Source organism: Pagrus pagrus, assembly GCF_965226575.1.
Source record: "Pagrus pagrus genome assembly, chromosome: 10".
NCBI lineage: Eukaryota > Metazoa > Chordata > Actinopteri > Spariformes > Sparidae > Pagrus > Pagrus pagrus.
The window spans coordinates 31,372,559-31,400,272 of NC_140194.1; the positions used below are offsets into that span (position 1 = coordinate 31,372,559).

The 27,714-nt window shown below is 40.7% G+C and overlaps 3 protein-coding genes across 5 annotated transcripts; 2 read left to right on the top strand and 1 right to left on the bottom strand.

Annotated features, from left to right (window-relative positions):
- Positions 1–595: 595 nt before the first annotated feature.
- On the bottom strand, positions 596–16,368 carry gan (gigaxonin). Its single transcript, XM_084365316.1, has 13 exons — positions 16,243–16,368; positions 15,480–15,673; positions 15,173–15,287; positions 14,695–15,045; positions 11,412–11,480; positions 11,176–11,327; positions 10,617–10,738; positions 9,831–9,943; positions 8,486–8,635; positions 7,683–7,819; positions 4,471–4,605; positions 4,122–4,231; positions 596–4,035 (listed from the first exon to the last, which is right to left on the bottom strand). Exons 2-13 carry the CDS (start codon positions 15,659–15,661, stop codon positions 3,863–3,865), a joined length of 1,809 nt encoding a protein of 602 aa, XP_084221442.1. The 5' UTR covers positions 15,662–15,673; positions 16,243–16,368; the 3' UTR covers positions 596–3,862.
- acd (ACD shelterin complex subunit and telomerase recruitment factor) lies at positions 15,676–19,497 on the top strand. 3 transcript variants are annotated; one of them, XM_084365315.1, is made up of 2 exons: positions 15,676–15,852; positions 17,344–19,497. In XM_084365315.1, exon 2 carries the CDS (start codon positions 17,436–17,438, stop codon positions 19,278–19,280), a length of 1,845 nt encoding a protein of 614 aa, XP_084221441.1. In that variant the 5' UTR covers positions 15,676–15,852; positions 17,344–17,435; the 3' UTR covers positions 19,281–19,497. The 3 variants fall into 3 exon arrangements, with proteins under 3 accessions (XP_084221441.1, XP_084221440.1, XP_084221439.1); XM_084365314.1 differs by lacking the exon at positions 15,676–15,852 and adding an exon at positions 16,929–17,132; XM_084365313.1 differs by lacking the exon at positions 15,676–15,852 and adding an exon at positions 16,929–17,095.
- A 4,053-nt stretch (positions 19,498–23,550) lies between these two features.
- On the top strand, positions 23,551–24,781 carry foxl1 (forkhead box L1; the record flags this gene model as incomplete). Its single annotated transcript, XM_084364296.1, has 1 exon — positions 23,551–24,781. Exon 1 carries the CDS (start codon positions 23,603–23,605, stop codon positions 24,779–24,781), a length of 1,179 nt encoding a protein of 392 aa, XP_084220422.1. The 5' UTR covers positions 23,551–23,602.
- Between the last annotated feature and the right edge of the window lie 2,933 nt (positions 24,782–27,714).

The following is a 27,714-nucleotide window of genomic DNA, read 5'->3' on the forward strand; positions in this document are numbered from 1 at the left end:
ACACCAGACAGGGACTGAACACAGCCTGAGACTGACAGATGCCAGTTTGAAGACAGGGGCTACAACACAGAGGTGATTTACAGCGGCTCTGACCAGGAGCCAGGGGGATGAGAAGACTCTGCAGGTGGGAACAGTGTGAGAGAGTTGGGCATCAGCAACGGGCGAAGTGACTTAAAGTCATAGTTAAGGTCTTTTGATGTGGGGTTATATGAGGTACTTATCCCTTTAACGGTAAAGTTGTTTGTTTTATTCAAATTTTATGACTTTGAATAAGGACATAAATAAGGAATACGGAATTTTATAAACTTTAGCCTCACTTCTGGTAAAATCTTCAAATCTTCAATCCTAACACTGACCACAGAAATCAAAGCTACAGTAAATAAAAAATATTTTTATTGAATAGAGAACATTATTAATGGCAGTCACTCAGCTTTTGGTACATCATAGAGTATAAAAGGGGCAGTAAGAGGATGATTTTACCAGATTATACTTCAGTGAAATAGTTGTGTGATCAAAGTTTAGCTCTCATAAAAATTATTGGCATCTGGTGTTTGGTTGCATACAAACAAAAAATAGGAATAAATGGGATGAGAGATATTGTTGACCACTTTGGTGTTTAATTCCTTTGACGTAGATGAATGACACTCAACATGTAACAAAACTTCAGCATTCATCAATTACAAAAGCACAAACTGAAACAGGAGTTTAACTCCCCATCTTTCACAACATGACTCAGTTTAGACTGCTATTATTTTCCCTTATGGTGTGTTCCAGTGTATCACAACACAGACAGTCATATGGTTCTAACATGTGAGAACAAGTTTTGTTTACGATACAGAGCAGCTCGGAAATGGAGTGTATTTACTGTAAATGATGAGACTATGGAATGTTAAGTGTCATTGCAAAAATAAGGAAGCATGATATTCTCAGTCGGGCCTCAGCAGACTTGTCTTGCTGCTTTGTAGAGCTCCAGGAAACACATTTTTTTGGTGGTGTTACATATCAGTGTGAAGATACTGTACAATACTGTTCTTTTTCTGAATGGATGTTTGACCTAGGGTGGGACACTGTAGCAACAGAGACTTTCATTTATCTAACATAATATTCAAAAAGATCTTTGATATAGCTTTCTAAGTTGATCATCATTGACAATCAAAGCCTGTTTTCCTGCTGTGTATACAACATTACTGAAGGCAATAAACCATTTACAGCAGAAAACACCTGCAACAGGGAACCTCGAACTGTTAAGAAGCTGACCTCAGCAGAATCTGATTTCTGGCACAGTGTTGTTACTATTTATGAATACATGAGCACGTGTGTGATACAGACATAATCACCTCAGTAAAAACAAAAGAACACCGAAGTAAAACAGTCGACAAATGATCTTTGAATATCTGATGAGGTGATGTTACAAAGACAAACTATTGGAAGTCTTTTACTTTCTGTTGCTAATAGTTTCTCATATTACTCTCATTTATATTTTGATGAACGCTCACCTAATGAAGCTGTAGACTGAAGTAAAAATGGTGGCAAACTGAACTAAGTGGTGAGTTCACTGTAGTTACAAGGTTACAACAGTTAATGTTGAAGATGAGCACCACACTCAGCTGGTGCTCCTCTGTCAGTTTAAGATTTATAGAATTCTGTGTTTTGAATTTTGGTGGTGTTTTTTTTTTTCTATTTGGATTCCCATTGCTCAAAAATGTTCAAATATTTTTTAAAAATTACTGGCTTACAAGATTATTATAGAAGTGATATACAACTCTGACTCCAACTGATTCTAATGCCACAGTTTTCTTAGTTTTGCACATGGAACACATCATTGCACAGTATTTGTTTAAAACTTACAGGGTTATCTTACATTTTTGTATTGCAGAATTACTTAGAATTTTAAGTGAGTTTGTATTAACACTCCATGAGCTCCACTGAGTGTGCATCTACTTTGTTTGTGCTGCCCCTGAGCTGTGGACAGACAGCAGCAGCTGTAACTCACACAGAACAAATGCCATCAAGGGATGCCAAAACTGTACTGACTGGAAAGCCAGGTCAGAGGTCGTGAAGGCAGCAACACATCCAGCAACTCAAGAGTGTCACCCGCAGCGACGTTCTGAGCAGGCTGGGCCCACACAGCTCAGTCAAAGATAAACACTGACTAAAATTTCTTTTAACAACATTTATCACCTAAATGATTTTTACACTGTTGGTGATTAATTTGCAGCAGAGCAAAGGTTTGCAGTGACAATCATGGCACTAAAGGTCCTTATACATTATGTGATTGTGGAAGTCCAGGATGAAACATTGTAGGCTGATGGCCATTTTACAGCTTTGGCAACCCAAGACAGTCAAAAAGTCCTCCAAACTAAACAACAATATATGTCCTTTGCGACATCCAGACCAACATGTACATGTATTTTGTGATGCCCTGATCAACAGGAGGACATAATTTGTCTGTGCCTCTCAAAACTGTTTTCTATCTGATGGTTAAGATTTAATCAAACATTTTGGTTAGGGTCAGGTAAAGATTATGCTTTGGGTTAAAATTGCTGCTTAGGTAAGATTAGGAAACCTTTGCCACCATGATTACAATGAAAAGTCCTTTGTTAATGTTGGGAAATGGTTCAAATAAAACATCGACTGTCGCCAGAAAACATACTCCCAAAATCTCCCATGTTAAAGTCTGACCTATCTATCCACACTAGCCTCTCCTCCTCCCTCCGCAGACTTTGTGCTTCAATAAAAATGTCATACATACTACTTCCCCCCTCTCTTCTGATGGGCAACAGAAATGATTCCTGCAGATGGCGGGGGCCTTTGTCACTAGAATGTGAACAAATGATTTTTTGGACCACTTTGTGCATAAAGCTACAACAGTGCCCACACCATGTCCACAGCTTGGTTTTATTTTGCTGCGCTGCATTTCAAAACTAGAAAGTAACACATATGAATGGCATGAGTTAATGTGAGTTGAGCTTTTGATTTTTTTTCTACTTACATCGTAGCACTTCGATTCACCAGGCATTCATCACACAGTCTGACAGGTCCCAAAACTGACAAAGATTGCAACACACAGACTTTACAGAGAGCGACGTGCACTGGACCCACAAGGTCATTATTATAGTACAGTGTGTAGGGGCCATTACTCAAAATGGCTTGTTTTGTGGTTACAATGCATTCTGGTCTATACCGTGTAAGTAGCAGGAGTGAAAGGTAGTTAGGTATTTGCTTTCGACACTGGATTTCTCCCAATGTGACGGCTTGCTCTCCAATTCCACTGAAGTCTCACTTCCCATTCAAGATTAAGATAACTAAAACAATCCCTACCCTCAAACCCCTCTGTACCTGCTGCAAATACCAAATCATATTAAACCAATTATCATTTTGCCTACATTTGGCCAGAGGGATTAACAATACAACACCAAACAACATAATAGATCTTAAAATGCAAATTGCAACACAACAGTACTTTTAAAATGTGTAACATAATCCCTCAAATGATAATGTGGTAGTTAATTTGTCAAATGTTGCTTAAAGTTTAAATCCCTCACCAGAGTAACAGATCACCTGTAAACATTATAAATGAGGAATGTCCTTTAAAAAGAAAGGAAAACAAAGAAGTAGGCCTGATCCCATGATAAAGAGAATAAAATATTTATAATTATTTAAAAAATGCCATAAAACCTATAATGTCAAAACTGTGTTTGGATGAGCTTTTGTCCCCTCAAGTCATACAGGAAAAGGGTCCCGAGTACGAAACCGCAGAGCAGAGAGTCACAATCTTCAACATCTATAATACTTTAGTGTTCATAAAATCCCTTAACCCAGACCTAGAGCAGGTAGAAAATACCAGTGTGCAACAGTGGACTCAGACTCGGATTCGGAACATGCCCTGGCTCCACTGAAGGCGGAACAGTCGACAGTTGGCGATGCGCAGGGCAGCGCAGGCTGTTTTAGAGAGGTCACTGGGTAACATGGGCTTAGTGCGATGCCATGTCCCGGTACTGCGGCGAAACTCTCGGATGTAGTCAAAGCTTGTTCCTGTACAGAAAGAAAACACCAGTGTTTCACATTTAAATACATACATTCCTGTAACCCCATCTGAACTGTGTTGCTGTCTTACTGACCTGTGTCCAGGTCTCCTACTACATAAATGCTGGCTCCGATGGGCACAGCACCGTAAACAAAGGATGAGCTGGTCTGTATACACAGGTTCTGGTCATCCAGAAACATCCACCTGCATCCATCAAACAACAACAGATATGGGTATCAACAAAAATGACAATTATTCTGTAATCTTATGACATTTTCCTGGATTAGTTTCTTGATTTTCTATAATAACAAAATTGTTGTTTTCTCACATTTTCCAGGTTGCTAAGAATCCTCTTTTAAACTCAATATTTATACTAGATATTTAGTAAAAGTTTTCAATTGTTTTTAAACAAATTCGTCAGAAGCAGCATTCCATATACTGACCTCCTCATCTCGTCATGGTAGAACTCAGACTTGCAGGTCATCATGTGTCTTTGATCGGGGTTGTCATTCTCTTGACTTCTAACTCCACCGAACACGTAGAGCTCCTGGCCAACTCCACACGCCACTGAACCAAACCTGACAAGGAAAATTACAGGGCATGTAAGAGAGCAGCTATTGAATGTAACCAAGTATGTTTAATCAAGTACTGTACTTAGGTGCAGTTTTGAGGTACTTGGAGTTTGAGTAGTTCCATTTTTTGCTACTTTTCACTTCCACTCAGCTACATTTTGGAGGCAAATATTGTTCCTATTACTCCACTACATTTGTCTGATAATGACACTACTAGTTGCAGATTGCTGCATGAGAGCCAAAGTAGTGCATTTCTTAATTAATTTATCTTATCTGCAATCGATTAAAAAAACAAAAAAACAACATGGATGATATCCATACATATGAATATATGTATAATTTACTGTAATTTGTAGTTTGGACACTTACGTACAGATACTGTACAAAACTTTTATTGAAGTACTATATGCATATGAATGATTTCCACTTTTACCAAAGTAATACTTGATATTGATATTTTTACTTTTACTCAAGTATGACATTACTTTTTACAACACTGGATAGGAGTGAGCAATATGGATCATATCTTCTGTCTGGATATACACTGCTGTTCAAAAGTTTGGAATCTTACAATTGGTGGTGCAGAGAGGACATTATTTTTAAAAAGGTCTTTCATGCTTTTAGGTTGTAGAAAGTCATCTTTCCAAATAGATGTCACTGGTAAAAAGTGATTGCAAAAAGAAGGAATGTTTTGTACATTGAGAACAAATGCTGTACAATGACTCAACCAGGATGACAACTGACAGGCCAGAAAGATGAGACACAGCAGAACAGCTCAATAAGAACATAAGAAATCACCACTCATTGGTTCAAGAAATTGGATTGGATTGCCTTTATTATACGTTTGTATAAAATAGAATTAGCCATTAGTGTGCGAAAAGATTAAAAAAAACATCAGTATAACAGGTGTTGGGATCCGCACATGAAGTCGTTCATTGTGGGTTTCAAAATGGACTCTGAATGAACTCAGTCCCCCAGAATTCCCCAGGCCTTCATACCTAGCTGCAAAGACTGCCCAGACACCCAGATGTGAGCTACTATTGGTCAGGGTGACCCAAAAGCTGCTGCAAAGCTGCCAGCTGCAGGTCCAGCAGGCCCACATGACTTCTCTCCACAGCAGCGCCATGAGGTCCTGCTAGTACCCTAGCTCAGTTAGCACCAACAACTGTGACACAAAGCTTGCCAGCTAACTTCTAGCAAGCAACTTCGAGCAAGAGGAACACAACGTGAGTAAGCACAGAGCTGCTACCTCTGCAAGGAAAGGAGCAACTGGTTCCCCCAAGTTTTCATTGAACGCTGCACAGCAAGGACAGCACTGTTCCAACATTAGGATTACAATGTTGTCCTGCTTGGCTCATCAGCTAAGGCTAAGGAACCACCAGCACCCCTTTAATGTAATGCACATGTGCTGAATCTATGCGGTTTTTCACTGTTCAAGTAATATTGTAATCTCTGTGTGGTCAGGTATTGGTAGTTGGCTCTACCACACGGCTAAGTTGATGTTGGTTAGTTGCATGCAGGATCCTGAGTCTGTGTGAAGCATAATTTAACTATCTTTCACAACCTGGCACCACATCACACACTCACTTCTTCAGCCTTGACCATAGCACACCTACATGTGATGAGAGCCAGCACATGGTGTGAGCACCACCATTGTTTCTTTGTTTCTCTCCTGTCAGAGAAACATGTGGTGAGCCGCCATCTTGGACCTCAGTCCACCCTTCATCAGCCATGTTGTAGTTCCCTTCAGTATATAGTACATTTTGGTTGGATTGTGTCTTTTCATAGTTTGTGTTAAATAAAAGGCTTTTGAACCTACATGCTGTCTAATATTGTACAAGAGTGAATGTTGCCAACCTCTTCTGTGTTAAGAACTCCAAAATCCTTCGACTCTTAAGTTCCTAAGCTGTAATTTTGGTTGTAGCTATTAAGTCAATTATTAATCAGAGTTCCAAACTGACAGTTTAGTACCTTTTATGAGACCGAATTGGCTATCATTTCCTTTCTTCAAGGGTGATCCTCCTGAGGCAATCTAATGTAAATTAGATTTTAATATTAATATAATTAATAATTATCTCTGATTATCATTCCCCAACACAGGTGAATCTAAACTTCTGATTTCAGAAAACTTCTGAAACTGATGATTTTATTTTGCCATTTTTATCTGCACATTTAATTCCTAACAAAGGCGGATATGGTCATTTATCAAAAAGAAGCTGAGTAATATGCTGAGTCTATTAGGCCAACAGTTGAATGGGGCTGTTCAACTGTCAAAGAATCGTGGCACACAAGCAATTAACTAACCATCAAGAGGCCAGTATTGAAAGGGTGAGGGACGGGCCTACTTATCATCAAAGGTTTCACAGCACAGTGACTAATCCAGGAATCACCAGGCAATATGAGTCTACACAAACATGATCAGACAAAAGCTAAATAAATTCTTTCCAAACCAAGAAAAAGAAAAAACTGACTTCAGCCATTATTTACTGCTATAAGTAAAGTTATAAATCAGTTCCTTACAGTGATGTTTCAAGTTGACATTTGGGTTGAAATTGGTGACACTAAAAAAGGAAACTCTCCAAGGCAGGGCGTCACACACCTCCTTAAGGATTCACTGTATACATTAGGCTTGAGTTCAACTATTTACCCATGGTGTCTCTGGAAGTCTAAATACATAGCTGGTACAACCAATCAAGAGAGATGCAAACCCAAAGACTGAAGGTTGTGTGTTTCTTTCTTCACACCTTAAGATCACAGGTTGTGCTACTACTACAACATGTACATGGTATGACTCAACAGCCTCAGTCATAGCTACTTCATCTTCTTGATTAACATTTGACAGTCATTATGAATGTCAACGTCAAACTGAAACTAAAACTAACAGTTCTGGGAGAGCATCATTGACCACGCAGCCATGTTTCATTTCCTGTTGTGCAATACAGGCTGAAGTTAAATGTATTATACAGCAAGCAATTGCAAACATGTGACAAAAAGAGAAGATAACAAGACAATAACATGACAAGAAGAAAAGAGATGCTGACTTTAAACTGCCTGTATGTTAACACAATCAGAGTTCGTTTTACCTTCTCTCTTTCAGAGGACAGAGGCCCGTCCATTGTTGGGTTTTGGGGTCAAAGCATTCGACAGAGTCAAACAGCTTCCCGTAGGAGCCCCCACCCATGGCATAGATCTTCTTGTTCATGGAGGCGTAGCAGCCGACCTGAAACAGAAGTCAGACAAGGCTGTACAAGTCAGAATGTATAGAAAGGTTCACTGTGGAAAATGAATATCTTGATCTCAGTTCTGTCTAATTTCCACCATTGGCTGGAGGCTGAAGAAGGTTGTTACTGACACTGCAGTCCATTGTACAAGTGTATGTTAAATTAATGTCAGTCCATAACCTAAAACATACCATTAATAGAATGAAATAACAGGTCATTCAAGTCTTATTTGGATCCATTTATGATAGAAAATATTTTGAAAGTGGCAACAAATAGTTTGATTTCCCTTCTTCAGCAAACAAATACTTGTGTCTTAGTGAAAATGTTAAATACATTTGCCTCCACGATTTTGTTTATTTTCAGTACAAAGAATTAAGAAGAGCTCCACTGTGAGGATGGAACAAGTGTATATGATATATATATATATCTTATATCTTATGGTATAAGATATTGTTTATTAATTATTACTAAGGTTTAATGTTACAATAAATCCTGATACATATTTTTGGTAATATTGCCCAGCTTTCCTACACGTCTGATATTATTTATAAATAGCACTGACAACATAACACTATATCCCCGCTTATTTGTTAGATGTAAAGTACTGTGTTGTGGCATTGCTATGCCTATTCTTTGAAATGTGATATTTGTCTGCATGTTGTTACCTTACGGATCATGGTCATACTGGTTTGCATTTTCCAGGTATTGAAGTGAGGGTCGAACACTTCAACAGTGATCAGCTCCGTTTCTTGATTCTCTCCTCCAAGAACATAGATCAGACCGTCTAGTTCCACCACACCAAAGTTCTGACGAGCCTATGTACATCAGTGACATGACAATCAAAGCATAGCAATGTCCCACGCATTCAACTACACACAAACTCTTTGGGGTCTAATGCTCCACTGAAATCACACATAAGCACAGATATTACACTATTCCATTTCTGACCACATACAGTCTGGGGTTTGTAAAACTATTTTTATCAACAATTCCAAAATGTACATTGCTGACAAATCGTAATGAGGTTCCAAACCTTTGGACTTACCTTACATTATGTGATATGTGGCAGCAGTATGTGATAATTTGCTAATTCTTTTTGAAATATTCTAAATTGAAATCAGTACAAAGACATTATATTTAATGTTTTTTCTCATCAACATCATTGAATTTTAGGAAAAAATATACCGGTAAGCTTATTCTGAATTAGATCGCAGCAAATGTTTCAAACAAGTTGGGACAGGGGCAACAAAAGAATGGGTAAGTTGTGGAATGCTCCAAAACACCTTCACTCAGGTAAACAGGTTCATTGGTAACAGGTGATAGTATCATGATTGGGTATGAAACGGACATCCCTGAAAGGCTCAGTCATTTACAAGAAAGGATGGGGTGAGGTTCACCACTTTGTAAAACACATGATTGTATAAAAGATATTACTACATGGGCTCAGAAACACTTCGTAAAACTATTGTTAGTAAACACAGTTCATTTAAAAATGATTGCATTCTGAGTTTATTTACATTTTACATAACGTCTCAACAGTTTTAGAATTCGGGTCATATACTGAAATATAATTTTGATACACAACTACTGTTTAGAGTGTTCAACAATATATAATCAATACGAATGACTCACTTTTACCAATTAAATTTAAGGAGAGGATTGGGGTAGTTTAGTCTACGTCAAATCTGCCTGATCTGCCAGCATGGTTTAAACTGAACCTGTTTTGCAGCACTGCTGACACCCAGTGGTCATAAAGTTAAATAAACAAGTCAGCAAAAATATTCTGTAATCTTTAATGTAACATGGCTGCAAAAACATGGTTTGTATGATGGACAAATAATTTATCCTGCTTAAACAAAATTGAACAGCAGCAAATTCAAACTTACAAACAAAATACACATTTTCAAACCTTTTCAATATAAGAAAAAGGGACAGAAACATTAAATGGAGGGATCATTCTAACTCCTGAAACCTCACCAAAAGTGAGGTGAGAGAACGGGCTGACTATACCTGTAGCATTGTTGGTATGGGGCTCCAGGTGTTGGATTCTGGGTCATATTTTTCTCCGCTGTCCAGGACAGTGTTGTTTTCATCTCTTCCTCCCATCACAAACAGAAAACCCTCTAAAAGACACAAAACATGGACTTAACACAGACTTTCATATTTACTGAACCTGTTAGTTGCACTGTTAAAAAATTATTAAAACCCTAATTCTGATGAAAGAATCATTAATTGAAGGAAATCATCATAACCAGTGTTTGGCAAGTTACTTCCAAAATGTAATGTATTACCTATTACTACTTACTTTGATTTGCAAGTTACTTTTAAATATTACGGTCTGTGTAGAGTAATGCGCTGGTGATTACACTACTTTTGCTTTACTTTCACCAAAATAACCACAGAAGTATAACAAGGAATTACAAAATGGAAGAGGGCAATTTTGCCTCACCGCTGGAAAACTTCTGCTGTCTCATTGTAAAGAGTTCCCAATACAAAGACTGCACTTGATTATTACATTTTTGCCCTGTTCTCAGACAAACTCTAAGTAATGAGAGTATATCCATTTAGAGTCTGACTCTGCAGCCATTTTTGCATTCCTTTAGCAGGATTCTTTCGGGTGGCAACATGTTGCCTCAGATTGTAACTGAACCTGTATGTTAATGAAGTACTATATAACTGTCATGTGTTACTTCTGTAGTGTGCTACCCTCAACACTGTTCATGACATGTGGCACACATATTTTATCTGCATCACTTCTGTGATGATGGATTTTCCTGGCCTAAGCCCAGCACTGACCGGCAGCTACCACCCCGTGGCCGAGGCGGGCTATGCTCATTGGCTGCAGCTCAATCCAGGCCTGTCTGTTGGTGTCGTAGAGTGGACACATGCAACGCGTCACAGCAGTCGCCTTCCTGTTTCTGTACAAGACAAAACCACCAGACCGAACAGGATGTGAGCAGACAGCGTGATCTGGGTGAACTAAGCACTACTTTAATCTCTTCAACATTTTACTCTAATAAACCATTATTCAATCTGTCATTGAGACATGTCTTTATGTGTCTTGGACATCATTCACACATGACAGAAAATGGCTGCATACCAACTACAATTCAAGACTGTTCACAAGGCAACTTTAGATTGTTCCATTTGAATAAAATGACTTTTAATTTACATATTTTCATGCCAAAGAAATTCTGAAGAATTGCTTAGTGTTTTCCATCAAAATTTGGTGAAATATATTCAAGAGGCTTCTTTGTAGGCCAGGATTGGACAGAATGTGTCATCATGTTGATAAATAATTGCATGTCCAAACAGAATATAAATGATAAAATAAAGATGGTGGACAGTGACTTACTTGCGATCCTCCCCCCCTGCGACAACGATACACTCAGAGTAACCTCTGGGTTTGAACGCAGCGAGCAGAGCCTCACCCTGCAGCTGACCCTCTGTCAGCACCGGCTGACAGTGCTCTCTGATCACCTCCCTCATCAGTGGCTCTCCCAAGGCCTGATGGGATACCATGTTGTTATACTACTGGTAATACTATGAGGTATACATTTAAATCTGGACGACACTTTAGTGTTTCCTTACCTGCTCTCTCAGGTAGCCTATGTCCAGGCCATGCAGCCATACTGCAGACATCACTTCCTTCATGTGTACCTACAAATACAGATACAATAAAAATACTCACTTTGTGGTTTATGGAACAAACAATGGCATTTATACTGTGATCTGGGTGAATACTGGATTCTGATTGGCTTGAGGGTGTCCATTAACTTTTGATATACAGATACCTCTGGAACTCAAGTAGCTCCAGTGACACTGTCTGTTCACCGCTGTAAATTAATGCACTATATCCTGAATCTAAAATTAGTGGCATTGGCATCAGCTGGCTGCAGACTCCTCAACATTTGAAATAAATTAAATGATTTAAAAAATTATGAATATTTTATTTACAACACTGTGTAGTCCTTCAGTGCATCATCCTCTGAACAACACAGGGTGGCGCTTGTAACACACAAGCTGCATGAAGCAGCCCATACATAAAAAGGTGAGTAAACCCTGGTTGATTTAATAAAGCTGGTTAAACTGACTTTGTGTGTGTTTACTCACCACTAAAGCTGCTACACTGTCCCTCTGAGCTTACTGGTAACAAGTGTCCCTCCCACATCACATTCTCTATTCAACTAAGCCTTTCAATCAATCAATCTTTATTTGTATAGCGCCAATTAACAACAAAAGTCATCTAAAGACACTTTCCAAATTGAGCAGGTCTAGACCATACTCCCTGATTAAGCAAGCACTTTGTCGACAGTGGCAATAAAAAAACTGCATTTTAACAGGGAAAAACCGCGGAGAACAACCGGACTCAATGGTGGGCTGCCATCTTCCTCGACTGGTTGGGTTGAGAGTGAAACAGACGGAGGGAGAGGGAGAGAGCAGGGGTGAGAAACAGTGAGAGAGAAGGGAAGAGGGGGGCTACAGCAGCCACAGCAATAATAACAGCCTAACTAATTGAGATATGAGTATCAATAATACTAAAAGTACAATGATGATGATAATAACAATAACAATAACAATAATAATAATAATAATAATAATAGGTCACTCAAGCAGGACCACCATCTATAGGAACCTGTGAGACGAGAGCACACAGACACTACAGGGAAGAAGCAAGTCAGTAAAATGAATTAATGATACATGAATGTGCAGCCCTAATTATAAGCTTTAAGTTTTAAGTCTACTCTTAAATGTAGAGAGGGTGTCTGCCTCCCGAACCAACATTGGAAGATGGTTCAACAGGAGTTGATGGCTGAAGGCTCTGCCTCCCATTCTACTTTTGGAGTCTCTAGGAACCACAAGAAACCCTGCATCCTGAGAGCGCAGCGTATGAGTGGGGTAATATGGTCATTTAGAAGATATGCCAGTGCCTAGCCATTAAGGGCTTTGTATGTGAGGAGGAGGATTTTAAATTCAATTCTGGATTTTACAAGAAGCCAGTGCAGAGAAGCGAATATGGAAGAAATATGTTCTCTAATATGAGTTCCTGTCAGAACAGCTGTAGCAGCATTCTGGATCAGCTGGAGAGTCTTTAGGGACTTATTGGGGCAGCCTGATAAAAGGGAATCACAATAATCCAGCATTTAGGTAACAAAAGAGTGGACTAATTTCTCTGCATCTTTTTAGGATGTTCCTGATTTTTACAATGTTCCGTAGGTGGAAGAAGGCAGTCCTTAAAATTTGCTTCATGTGGGAGTTAAAGGACAAATCCTGACCAAAGATAACTCCCAGATTCCTTTCGGTGATGCTGGAGGCCAGAGAAATAACGTCCAGAGAAGCTATATCATTAGATAATGTGTCTCTAAGATGTTTAGGGCTCAGCACAATAACCTCTGTTCTGTCTGAGTTTAGAAGCAGAAAATTGCAGGTCATCCAGGTTTTTATGTCCTTAAAACATGCCTGATGTTTAGCTTACTGATTAGTGTCATCTGACTTAATGGACAAGTATAATTGTGTATCATGAGGAGTTTTACACGAAAAAATAAATAGGAATTGCAGAGACAGGCCCTTGAAAGCAGTAAGGACACACAACCTACAAAAGATATTGAAAAAGGGCTGGGCGACATAGCCTTAAAATAGTATCTCCACATTTTAGGCTAAACCGTGACACACAATTTATTTCTCAATCCTTTGAAATCTGCTCAAAAGCATTTTTATAAATGCTGAGACTGGGCGTCAAAATCTAATATCAGGACTGTTTTGACCAAATACCCCGATATAGATATCGAGACAGTATTGTATGGATACATATTGGTGCTTTGACAAAATATTAACACAATAAGGTTTTTGATAAATAATCATCAGTAATGTGGATATAATGATTAAGTGGGCAAAGGCAAGTATTAGAACAGTCTGGTAAGTTCAGAAAGTGACATCACTTTACTGTAATGCTACCTTTAAAACCAGGAAAAGTCAACACTTCTGCCATATCACAATATGATAACCAAAGTCTAAGAGCATACATGGTGTCATATCACAATAATGATAAAATATCTATATATTACCCAGCCCTGCACTGAAATGATGAACTACTTTAGACTAACTGAAAGGAAGATAACCATTATTTAAGGTTTAAATAGAATTGTTTGTCCCGTGTTGGCCTATTGTTTCAGGTAGCCATTTGTTTTCATCCTTATAAAAATCAACTCTCTAGACTAGTTTGAGTTGTGTTATCAACTCTACATTTATCTTAGTCAGTGTTCATCATAGCAGTAAAGCAGTTTAAGTGCAAATAGATTTGAAATGTTTGTACTGCATTACATACTATATGATTTTCATGATTTAACTCAAAATCTGGGTTAAATACTGTGGTTATATTATTTTTACTAAATGGATTAAAACATGAAGAAACCCTGATATGATCCTGTAAGAGGTTATCCCCAAATACCTCTTAAACCCTCATGTTTATTTAAGGCCAAAGCAAAGTGACTTCTACTGCCATGTCACAAATATCTGAGGCTAGAAAACTCATTTATTTTATAACTTACTAATCAGAGAAGGATCATAAACCAATGTATCAAATAAACCTTTTGGTTCAGAAAACTATTGAACTATGAATTAGCTGAGTAGGTATCAGAGAGAAGGTAAATGTCTTGATCTAAACTAACTTCATTCTTGTTTATTATAAAGCTTCCCTCATTAACCAATTTGACCATATAACTGTAGTTAAAACTTGAAACGTTTTTTTTTTTTCAAATCACTAAAATGTATTAGTATTTTTCAAATCAGCAGTTCCTAGTTGCAAAAGAGTTGCAGGTCTACATTTTTCATAGCCTCTTATCTTTACACTGAATCTGAAGTGCTCATCACCCACCCTGCGACCCTCGGGGTCATGTGCGAACCATCGCACCACAGCCTCCAGCACGTGCTTTTCGTTGCCTATGTTCAACTTCTCCATGGCCAGCACTTCGCAGAGCCGGTTCGGGGGCAGCTCCCTGAATTCCTCAGAGACAGCCACATCTGCAAAATGTGTCTGCAGGAACTCGGTGGCGATGTAGTGGACGTGGTGAAGGCAGTAGTGCAGTGAGAAGAGCCTGATGCCTATGCAGTTCTCTGCAGTAATGCAGCTCTCCAAGAACTGGCAGCACAGGAACTTGAGGTCAGTCATGAGGAGCAGGTCAGATGCCTGCACCATGTCCTGGATGGTCTCTTCACTCAAAGTGATCTGTGTGTGAAGGACAGACATGCAGGTGGTGAGACAAAGACGAAGGTGGGGACGCAAACAATAACCCATGCCTACCAGACCAAAAAAACAGTGTGTGTGTCATTTTGCTTTTTAAAAGTCTCCTCACTTCACCACTGAAGATGTAGTCCAGGATCTGTTTCATGATGGACATGGAGACTCCTTGCAGCTCAATCCTGTATGTAGACCCATCTTCCTTTGGAGGATTGTAGTTCAGCTTGGTCCTAACAGGAAACCATTAACACAACTTAATGTCAATTATGACAATAAAACCTGTTGTGCATGTATCATTCTTGGCAGCACCATTGTCCTTGTGAAAGTGGACACACCCATGTTCCCAAAGATAACTAATGCATGACCATATTAGGGCTGGTGTGACTGAGTCAACGCTGAAAGATCAGGGCACATGTTCTGACCTGATATAAGGGCTTGCAGCAGCCAAGATGTTTTTCTGGACGGGAAGCTCCTCTCCATCAACCACCAGGAGCGCATCGTGAAAACTTTGCTCATGCCAGAAGACGCGAAGCACTCGGAGGAGTTTCTGGGAATGTTGAGGGTCCGAAACCGTCGAACCGGGTTCACTGTCAGAATGGGGCATGGTTACACCTGCCTTCAAGCAAATTAACAGGAGACGTTCTTCAGTGCGGTTTGCACAAAAAGACAACACACAACACTCACATTAAAAATGGCTTTACAATGCGTTTGCAGGCTACTCCCTTAGTTAGTCATCTGCTACAACACAACACGGTGGGCAGCAGCGAGCTGTGCTTAACATTTCAACGTTACAAGGTAACTGAAATACTGCGTAGCTTAGAGGTTTTGTTGATTACTGTGGAAAAACACAACTGTCTCTTTCACTAACAGGTTTCTAGATTAAGTTTGGCGAAGGTGCTGGAGAAAATGGTGCGTATGGGCTATGCTAGTAGCAAAACAACCGTCAACAAACAACAGTTCATATGTCGAAGACGATAAAATGTCGCTAGCCATGGTATTCATAATTCAGTAGCAGAAGAGGTGACTTAGCCGACAGTCAATACGCCAAATAATTGGCAAATGGGTAAAGCTACAAACACATAAACATAGTCTGCAGCCCTGCATTGTACGTTTAAAATGGTTCAAAGTTGTTATGTCAGTCCTTTCATTTTAGCAATTCAAGTTTACTCTTCCTAGGTGTCTTACCTTAATACTACGATACGTTTTTTTCTTTTATGGGCATACGCTGTACCTAACTACAGTCAGGACAACATAAATCTCTCCATGCGAAAATGTTCCAAGTGGACGTGAAGACATGTATTATGCTGCGTTCGCTGCAAAAGGAAATATGGGAAATACGCCTTCACCATGTTGATATGTATTTGTGTGTATAAGAAACAAATTGTATTGGCTATATATCCAATAAAAGTTAAACGATAAAAAAAAATTTATTCTCATACGACAGTATTGTGTAATCAAAGCTCTCATAAAATCTAAGAAGTTTACAATCACAGCCATTCCATGATAGAATTCATTTGGCACCTGAATGCACCATCAGCTAGGTGGAAACCGTGTAGATAAACAACGTCCCAATACTTTGGGAGGAACATTTGTAGGAAGAGGATTTTACTTCTTTTACTTCTGTAACAGATATTAGTTAAGTTGTACTGATGACTTCGTGTAATTTGTTTTATAAATTAAGACATTGTTGCGTGTTTATTCTCTAGATGTCGAAATGATTGTAAGCAGTGAGTATCAAAAAGAAGCGGAACGGAGCCCCAAAACCACTTTGACAACATAAAGCCGTCAAAATTGTATTTCCGGTGTGAGTAAAATCTAAAACCCAACTCGTATTGTTAATTAGTAATACAAAAAAATAATGAATACGCAAATCTTATTTTCGTCGTAAATATTCATGGCCATAAGTTACGGGTCTGTGCAAGAGCACATAGACCTAACATTTGCGCTTTTAATTTGAAGGAAAACCTGTCGTCACTCTGGCCGCTGTTGCCTCTGGGTAATATGAAAACAAACGTCGACGCCATTACTTTGGACAAACGTAAATATTATCACGCTTTACGCATGATTATATAAAGGTAATAGTGTCGACTACTTGTGTAAGCTAGTATATTGTACTGTGCTAGCTAAGAGCATCCTGCAACATTACTATAAAACTACAGTGGAGACGCACTAATGTGCAAAGTCTGCAACGCTTAGATTCCATTATATCTTTTTCCCACGATTTAATAATGTGTCCCGTTAAACCAGCAAATTGGTGTTTTATAAGGTAATGTCTTTCGTTTCTAGCTCCCGTGGTGATGCTGTGGTGGAGGAACTACTGTGCATCGTAAATATTCTGACGGAACGTAACTGGCGACACACAGGTTGACACTCCAAACATGCCTCGACCTGCTCGGAGCAGGCTGTCTCCATGGATAGAGAGTCTGATCCTGAGTTATGGCACCCAGGAGGAGAGCAGCGGGTGGCTGAAGGCTCATGTGATCGGGGTGGGTCCGATGTCTCAGGACCAGGCTCAGGGCTCTGACACCCCGTCAGGGCTGCTCTTCCTGTCCGACGGGATGCTCCAGATCCCTGCCGTCCTCACCGCCTCCGCCTGGGAGCATCTTCAGGAGAAGGAGGACCGCGAGACTTTAACCAGTCTGGTCAACACAACAGTGTGCATTCAGGACTACCGGCTGCAGTTTTTCATGGTCGACGAACAGACTAAATGCAGGTTCTTCTTATCAGTTGGAGAGCTGGCTACCACTGCAGCCGGTCCAGTGAAAGACAATACCCCTTGCAGCACGACACTGCCCTCCGTCAGGCAGAAGATCTTTAAGTCATGGAGGGCCATGCTGGGTCAGGAGGTGCAGGATTCTCAGGCAAGCCAGTGTGGGTTTGATCTGTCAGAGCTGCTGGGGGAGTGGCAGCATGACTGTATGCAGGCTCTTCTGGAGGATGTCAAGGAGAGGCTGATGACAGCGAGCAGCCGTCCTGTGAGCCCGCAGCCCTCAACCTCAATTTACACCCCACTGTCAACCCAAGCGGACACATCCACAGCCACGAGCTGGGACGTTGAAAGGGTCGGATATAAAAGAGTGAAATGTTTTAGAGTCCCTATAAAGTATCTTCTCATCCCAGAGGAACATACTATGCAGCTGCCAACACCACCAAATGTTGGAAGCAGTTCAGCAAGTGGGCTCCCTGCTGCTACGGGGGACAGAAAGCAAGATTTGCCTCAGGTCTCCGAGCCATCAGAGACCACACAGCCTTCTGTTGATCATGCAGAGTGGAGAATAGCCAAGCCAGCAGTTCTGGTGACAGGCCACAACACCATTGAGCACTCATCTCTTCTGGTGGAGGACAGCATGCTACATGAGGTCGTGATTGCAGGGATGACTGACAGAAGCATCAGATCCTCATCAAACCCCTGGGACATGTTTCCTCCACCATGTGACACCTCCTCATCCTCTAATCCATCCCCAGACGCAACACCAACCCACTCACCACACAATCCTACTGCTGCTGAGGCCAAGCCCGATTGTGCTGTCATCTTAACCAGCACGCAACTTCCTGTCCACAGCTCGAGGGAATCCCAGCACACATCAGAGCACAGCAAGGGAGAACACAGCGACCTCCCACCGTACCAGAAACTACAACACTTATCTAGCCTCCCCACCACTGCTGGCTCTTCAACTTCTGTGACTCCCCCAGAACCCTCTATCACCCTGTTGTCTGCCACAGGTGAACACTGCACCAACACAGCACAACAGAATCCTCTGACTTTGGACCAAGAAAGACAGATTTTGGAGCAGGACATGGAGGAGACTGTTGAGAGAAAATGCAAAAAGGCAAAGAGAAAGAGAAGTGAGCCCTCACCAGAAGCACTTACTGCCTTAGTGGATGAAGAAGAGGCAGAAGTTCAGATTGGTGGGAGTCCTCCATCTTGGCTCTTTGACTCTCAGACAGGCTCCAAAGAGGGCAGTATTTACCAACAGGGTCAAACTGCAAGGACTGTCAGGAAAACGACGCCCACTGTTCACAGTGATGGCCAGCTGTTCTCTTACTCTTACCGAGTGTCGGGACAGAGTCTGCAGGACTTCAGTCAGTTCAAAGTATCTAAGTCCTGGCTGCACTGGGCTGTCAAGTATCTTGTTGTTCCAAAGCAGACAGATAATCCACACAACACGTCAGGAACCTCCAATCAGACGTCATCTGAAAGGCCCGAGGTTACCTCACTTTAGCTTCCAAATGTTGACGAAGACGAAGCTCTGTTGTTGTTTCAGTAGTTGTTTTCAGCATGTTCGACATTACAATCTCCTCTGACATTGTATATTTTATGTTAATGTTCCAGAGCAGCTTTGTATAGTTGAGTGTACATGAGTTTGTAAAAAAAATCTTGGTACATGCTATATTTTAAAACGTGTTCGGTGTAAATAAATAAACACATTTTGCAACAAGGTTGTTTTGTGTCAACATGACCCAAGGCCCCCTGAACTTTCAGCCACATCTTGAAGAAATAATCATTGGAAGTTTGATCACGTTGTAACGGTACACCCAGCTGTCCACTGAACTTGACAAAAAAAAGTATTAATGCTTAATACTCCATTAATCATTTTGGCAACTCTAGGGTATAAACATCAAATATACACTTCTGACACATGATGACCTTTTGAAAACGTCACATAAAAATTATTATGTCATTATCTACTCACCCTCAAGCCGATTGGAAATTAGGATTAAGTTTTGTAGTTCAAAAGACTAGGAGCTTAACAGAAAACGGGTTGCATCATTCTCCTAAACAACTGAAGTAGATGTGGACTTGTTTTAAAGCGACTGTATAAGCCCTCAGCCTCCATCACACAAAAGGCCTCTCTCAGTGTAAGTGTGGTGGAGGTTTCATTATTCTTACACACAGTTGTGTAAATTGTTTCCACACTAGTTTTGATGTCACAGCATTATGCTCATCCGTGTGTCATCTACCTGAATGAATCTTCTCAGGCAGCAGGTTTATTTCACATCTGTATTTTATAACAAAGGACAAAAGAGTAGGGAGCTCTGTTCTGCAGCAGATCCTCCTCTTTTGGATTAAGGTATGTTATTACATCGGACTCTGTACAATGCATAGTGATCATATAGTGGATTTAAATTCACGTAAATAAAATAAATGACGACAAAGATTGTTTCTTAAATTTACAAGACAGAAACAGAAAATACTTACAAAATTAATTCATACAGATTTCTTACACTAGACTTTTAACTCTTTTTGAATTATTTTCCATTCAAAATAAGATTTCTGGAACTAATTTAAATGACAAAAATACATAAAATGCTGCATTTTACTGCACTGTATACAACTACATATGGTAACATACCTGCATTTTATAAAGGACAAAAGGCTCGGGTAGACTTGTCATCTCTTGTGGACAAACAGCAGATGAATATCACAGAAATATTAACTTGCTGTACTGATTTATTTACTTTAGTGGTTAAATTAATAAAAACATGGCAAACTTAATGTAGGACAAATAATATCAAACCAAGTACAACCAGCTCAGCTTCAATGTGCTTTTCTAGTTAATATACATTATTTTTGTCCACAGACACGTTACCTTGCAACAAATCCTCCATTTGCTATTACTTCTAATACAGGTGAAAATTACGACAGCAGGTGGCGTAGTTGTCCCGTTTAACCTTTTCAACTATGTTATACTGGGTGATCAGAACATCATCTGTTCCCATCTACAGAGCATCAGTGACATCGGTGAAGTGAGATGTCTGCACAGAGCCCAAAGATACTAAAAGACAACAGCCACCCAGCCACAGTCTGTTCACCCTGCTGCCATCTGACAACAGATACAGAAGTATCTGCTGCTGTACCACCAGACTACAGAGCAGCTTCCCTCCTCAGACTGTGAGACTCCTGAGTTCACACTCAACACTCCATCATGAACTTTATTATTATTAATTAATTTGTCTATATTTATCTTGAATGTGTGAAACTGAGATTTGAGGTGAGCCAAGAGAAACTTTTCTTTCTGCAATGGATGCAAACCTAAAATCTGTATCATGTTTTTACATCTTAAACATGTCCAAGGGCAACTTCAAGTAGCTACACGGAATACCTTGTGGATATCATGAAGAGTGAGTTATGTATTTTAGGGTAATGTTTGTTTACTAAACTTAGAAAAGGCAAAGAAAATAATCTCTTTGACATTACTCTTTGCCATTAGCATCGTCAGTTTAGGAAGAAATGCATACAACTCTTCCTCTCAAGTCATGCATTTTTAAAATTCTATTAAGAGGGTGGTAAACACTGCCAATGTGCCACCCCATCAGCATGTGGGTGAGTAGATGATAACTGCATTGTCATTTTTGGGTGAACTGGTCCTATAGCTTTACGACTGTGATAAGTGGTTAATAGCCTTCTTAAATACTCCAACTGCTCTCATCATCGGCTCATATGTGTAGAGCACTGGCTGATATCTAAATGCTGTCTGTTGCATCAATATAAATTATTAAATGTCTTTTCTGCCATATGGATGGAAGGAACTTCCCAGCAGATGTCCTTTGAAAATGTCAAATCCTGCTTGCTGTGGTTTGTACATGTCTAATATTGCATGTTAGTTTAGTTTTATTTGCTAATGAATCACCGTCTGCTGAGAGAGAAACAGAGAAAAGAGCAACTTCTGCGTTTATCCAATGAAAGCTGAAAAAAACCCTAATGTAAGCAGGAGCCAGCTGTGCGCACTTGTAAAGTTGTTATAATCCTCCTTTGACCTATAAACAGGAAAATACATAATATAAAGCATCATGCTCACATCTACAAATAATACACTGTCTATGTTGTCCTTGTAAGGCAATACAGCCCCACGAGCCTGCCTGCAGCTTCTCACAGGAAAATTAAAAGTCCATGTTTCATTGAGTTCAGCTTTGATACAAACAAAGCCTGTTACTGAATCTAATGAGCAGAGGCACCATCAAGTAGTTATGGCTCTGTCCAAGTCACTTACAGGTTTAGGTATCGTTTTAGTGTGTTGTATGTGTAATGTAAAAAGTAAATGTATTACTTGACGAAAATGAAGATATTGTGTTAAATATGTTACTTTGGTAAAAGAGAAAATCATCCGTGCAAATCACTTGAGAAACAAAAGCTCCTCAGCTCCAGACTGACTTTACTTTGACTGGCTCTGCTTTGTGGGAAATGTTCTTGTTTCTTGTCTGTTTGGCTCATTGTTTTTTTTAATTGTGAACTTAAACAGGGGCTGCAGATGAAAATGAGTTTAAATCTAACTTTTGGACCATACATCAAATGGTTGTATTGTGTGTGTAATATCGTACATGGTCTCTTCACAAAGGAAATAGAATAACGTGTGTACATTAAACAGTAAACATGAAGAACACTGAGACAAACATGATCAGAAACACAGAGAGAAGGCGGTGGATCTGGAAACTGCACTAAAAGGAATGGAACCAAGTGGTGAGCACGGTGTCCTGTGTCATGTTCTAATAGTCACGACATAAATGAAGTATTTGAACCACATAGGAACTACAGAGATGGTTTAAGTCTACCAGAATAGTTTGCAGGGAAAAAATAAAATAAAAATAAATAAGTAACTCCCAGTAACTGACAGTGTTTTAGCCTATTTCCTCTAAAAACCTGGAACCAAATAACTAAATAAAATTAAATATGACAAAAATCAAGAATGTGAATTTTAACAAAAGGTATTATTATTATTATTATTATTATTATTATTATTGTTACTGTTGTTGTTGTGTGATATTTGTATTGGTGTTTAGGATAATCATGCTGCCATGCACACGTATCTTTCACATGCATGCTGTGTACGGAGCGGCTGTAGCTGTGGTCGTTACTGAGATCATTCATGTGGCACGTTGTCAGTCGGTCACTGTGTCCTCACATATTCTGTGAATCAAAGTTCTGTGCTGTTTGCTATAGAATCAGTTCCGCCGCATAAACAGCCCCTCGGTGTCCGTTCAGTCGGACTGGAGGAAGGTCTGACAAGAGTCAAAGAAACCGTTCCAGTTATTTTCCCTTTTAGACACTTTGTTTTCATTTGAGCGAACCCACAGCAACTCCCAGAAAGGACTCGGCAATGTTTGCTTGTTCTCTCTGTGTGAGCAACTCTCAGCGTCAGCGGTGGACGTGATATTTCAAACAGCACATCAGTGCGTTTATGTATTGGGTGCCCGGAAATTTTTCCAAATAAACACAGCTTGATTCAACCTGGGTGGGCAGACTTATCAAGCGACTAATTCTATAAACAGATGAGGGAATAACCCGGCACCTCATTGGTTGTGAGGCAGACGGGGGGAACATGAGGGAGTTTCAGCGCAATGAAATTTTAATTAATGTGGGTGGGCTGAGAACACCACCGACTGTTTATGATGGACAATTTATTTCCCAGTACAAAGTCAACATAACACAGCAAACGCACAACAATTATTAACATTTTCTGGGGCCCCATGAGGTTGAGGAGTCAGTCAGTGGAGGAGAGGAGCTCCGGGAGCAGCCTCAACTTTCACCGGGACACACTTCGGCGTCATGACTCTCTACCACGGCCGCCTGTCGTCGCTCGGAGTGCCGTCCTCGGCTCTGAGCCTCTCCGGTCCCCCACTGATCTATCTGTACGGAGGGGACAGCGGAGGGGTCGTACCAGCTGGCTTGAGCTTCGTACCGGCCCACCAGGAGCCTCCGCAGAAGCCGCCCTACAGTTACATCGCGCTCATCGCCATGGCAATCAAGAGCGCACCGGAGCAGCGCGCAACGCTCAGCGGTATCTACCAGTTCATCATGGACCGGTTCCCCTTTTATCACGACAACAAGCAGGGCTGGCAGAACTCCATCCGCCACAACCTCTCCCTCAATGACTGCTTCATCAAGGTGCCCAGAGAGAAGGGTCGGCCCGGTAAAGGCAGCTACTGGACGCTGGACACCAAGTGCCTGGATATGTTTGAGAACGGCAACTACCGGCGGAGGAAGAGGAAGGCAAGGAGCCAGCAGGAGGTTGTGGACGCCAAATCCGCTGGACACAAGCGCACCAAGGGCCCGGGGCCCTACAGGGACCCTCAATCCTCTCTGAAACACCACACCGGCTCCGGGATGACAGAGGTGCCATCGAGGCAGGATGCAGGGAGGATGGAGACGCAACCAGACTCAAAAGCCGTTCTTGTCGAGTTTAACCACGCTGAACAGCCGCAAAATCCCCCCATACAGAGACTGAAAGTGGCCACTAACCAGGACACCGTGGCGTCCACCGGGAGGAGGCTTGACGCACTCCAAACTGAGCCATGTCCCGCTCCGAGACACGCTCCGTTCTGGTCTGACGGTGCGCATCTCCTCGGCGCGTCCCTCCGCCGGGAGCCAGGGGAGAGAAGGTCCATGTTCAGCGGAAGAGAAAGGGAGAAGGGTCCGCTCTGCGCCGTCAGATGCGCAGGGAACACAAACTTTGCTGCACTTGCACAGGACAGACCGAAAGGAAACGTTCCGAGCAGGGATAAATCGAAAGGGTTTAGCATCGAGAGTATCTTATCGAAAAGTGAAGACGAAATGCGCAGCAACCTCGTCGGTCTGTCAGCAGAGACATGCGCAGAGCGCCAAGGTCCTGCTCTCAGCTCGCCTGTGGTCCTCGGTGGCCGACCGCATCAGTTGTACCAGATGGGATTCCCCTTCTGCTCCTACATGTCGCTCACCTACCCCGACAAAGTACTACATTTTAAATGAGTACAGCTTTGAGTCAAGACTCCAGTGTATCTTACACACGGATCAGTCAACATGTAAAGTGTGTAATTAGCTTTGCATGATGATTTACTCTGAGACAGTTTACTGTTCTGCTCTTTTCAGAATCTCTGCCTTCATCATCTACTGCAATGTTCACAAATTGACAAAGAGCAGCAGGGAGGCTTTCACTTTTACGCATGCGCAATTGTCAGGTTTGTGGCTTTACTGCTCAATTCAACTAAAAAGGTCAAAGTGTGTAAGGATGTCATGGTCACATGATCATTTAGGGAAAGATATACTGAGCATTTCTCTCTTATTTCACGATGATAAGACTCCTTGAAGTAAATATGTTTTCCTAATTCAAAGAAGAATCTTGAATGTCATGGCTGAGCCTGTGTGGCCTCAGTGTATTGGAACTCTGGAGATACTGTACAATATGAAAATAAAGTTTAGTACTCAATAATTTCATCAAATTTACTCGACTCTGCTCTGAATTTCATGTGCAAAATAGTTTAGTTTGTTCATAAAATGACAGCATCATTAATTCAGCTTGTGAGTCACACTAGAAATACTGCTGGAAGACGGGGCTGGTGTTATTTGAATGACATGTCACCTGAAGTTGTTCCTTTTGTGATCAAAAGTAGATTCGCACTAACATGAAACAGACAGATAACATGCTTATTTGTGTATTTTCTTTGCAGTTGTGAAATATACCTCTCATGACACTCTGAGGATAGCCAGGCCTCAACTTTCTGTTTGTAGTATCTTGACTTCTTCTGGTAATCACTCAGGTGAAATAATATGAAACAGGAAAATCATTCATGATCACAGCTGATCACAAATTTCTGCATTTCCCCCTTAAATGTGTCTGTTTTTGTGTTGGTAAAACCTGGAATGACAGAAAAATGAATTATCCACTCGCCACCATGCCGTTGAAAAGTCGGGTGAAGTTTCGTAGTCCACAAAAGCATTTCTGGAGCTTCACAGCAAAAAAGTGATGCAGCGCCCTCCTGAACAACTGAAGTAGATGGGGAACTTGCTTTAGAATGTGAAAAAACAACCATACACCTCGCCCGGGGTAGTCCAGGCCTCTGGAAGCCCGAGAGACAAGATCCCAAATTGACTGATTAAAATGTTATTTGCAACCTTTTCTAAGCGGAAATCTTCACTATAGCTGCTAAGCTAAAAGCGTTAGTGTGCACTCCTTCTTGTGTAAATGAGGTCTTTTCAAATCAGTTTGGGACCTTTCAGAGACTTGGAATACGCCAGATGAAGTGTATGGAGTCATTTTCTGCAGTTAAACAAGCTGTTTCGGAGAATATGGCAACACAGTTTTGCTGTAAAGTACCAGAAATGTTTTGTAGACTATGAAACGGTTCCTTTAATGCTGCCACTGGATCACTTCAAGTGTAGCAGCATTCTTTGAAATAAGAGCCCTGGTTGACTGAATGACTTCATCCTAAAGAGTTTTCCTAGAGTTGAGTAAACTTGACAAAAAAAAAGCTTAACTCAAGGACCAGTGTCTAGCCACACCTCATGTCTTCCTTAGCAGATTAAGTTTGCTCAGTTGTCATGCATAGAATTTAATTACTCAGCAAACTCCATCTGCCGAGGTGGAACTGAGAAGCAGAGTGAGGCTTTCTGGAACAATACTGTCAAGGTGCATGGGGAAGAGAAAAAAGTCTAGAGAGGACAACACTCGTAGTATCAGTCGACCGTCAGACACAAGAGTCTCTGCTGTCAAACAATCGTTTCCAATTTCAATAACTTTTAAGATTCAAGATTAATGTGTCACTATGTAACACAAGATTACACAACGACATGTACGCTTGTAATTCCCTGAGCTACATACAAACACATAACAAAAGCTATAGACTAATAAATATATAATAATCAAAAATAAATGATTCATGGTTGAGTTGTCTTTTAGTATCTTTGGGCTCTGTGCAGATGTCTCACTCACTGATGTCGCTGATGCTCTGTAGATGGAACCAGTGAGGAGGTGCTGTTAATCACCCGCTGTAGAGCCTTCCTGTGCTGGGCCGTGATGAACCATGTCTCCAGTCAGGGTGCTTTCTATTGCTCCTGTTACTAGGTCGATGAGAACTCGGCACCAGAAGTTTTGGAAGTAGATCATTTTCTGTGCTATTTTAAAAATGATTTTTCAGCCGGATGGCGATGTGTGACGACCACGTGTTCACTGTGATTTTTGATTCCCAGGAGCCTAAAGAAGAATCAGTATCCCTCTGGTTCCCCTGATAAAGGCTGTGGACCGTGGGTCATAAAACACCCATTCCTGAAAACTATAGTTTAAATGACAAGTGAGAGAGTCACTCTAAATTACTCTCCCACTACATGGTCCTTTTTTAAAAACCTATGTACTTTTCCAGTAAGGCTCCATCTCGCAGTAGAATGACACCTGCATGAAATCAAAGAGCTCTGCTGACAGCATCATTACAAACAGAGCAGCCATGTCTAAATATAGGCCTACACACTCATCTGAAAAAGCTTGACTGTGCGAGTCCGGCGCTGTGCAAATCAGGAATGTTTGTTGAAATAAATAAACTTCCCCACATTTGAGGAAAGGAACTCACAATCACAAGCATTTCCTGTGTATAGGATTCTTTTGGTCAGACGTGTAAATAAAACATGATGAAAACCTCAGAAGGGAGAGAATGGAGGAGAGGAAAGAACAGAAATGAGAAAGATAGGTTAAAGTGAAAGCTTTGCACTCTGTCTCTGTGGGATTTGGGTACATTTCGTACCAACACATGAACCACTGCAACTGGCTCTTCACCCTCAGGTGAACAAGGTCTTACTAGTGAATCAATAGATGACAGTTTTCTGATGGTCTGAGTGTTTGAACAGTAACAAATCCTCATGAGAAAGCAGCGCAGACTAAAGGGAAATCCTCTCAGTTTTATTTGTTATCTGAG

Excerpts from the sequence above, each read along its gene's own strand:
- gan (XM_084365316.1), bottom strand. The coding sequence starts at position 15,661 with ATGCCCCATTCTGACAGTGAACCCGGTTCGACGGTTTCGGACCCTCAA. Across the intron at positions 9,944-10,616 it reads CCACGGGGTGGTAGCTGCCG|AGGGTTTTCTGTTTGTGATG; the intron begins GTCAGTGCTGGG and ends TGTGTCTTTTAG. Across the intron at positions 8,636-9,830 it reads CCATACCAACAATGCTACAG|GCTCGTCAGAACTTTGGTGT; the intron begins GTATAGTCAGCC and ends TGATGTACATAG.
- acd (XM_084365315.1), top strand. The coding sequence starts at position 17,436 with ATGCCTCGACCTGCTCGGAGCAGGCTGTCTCCATGGATAGAGAGTCTG.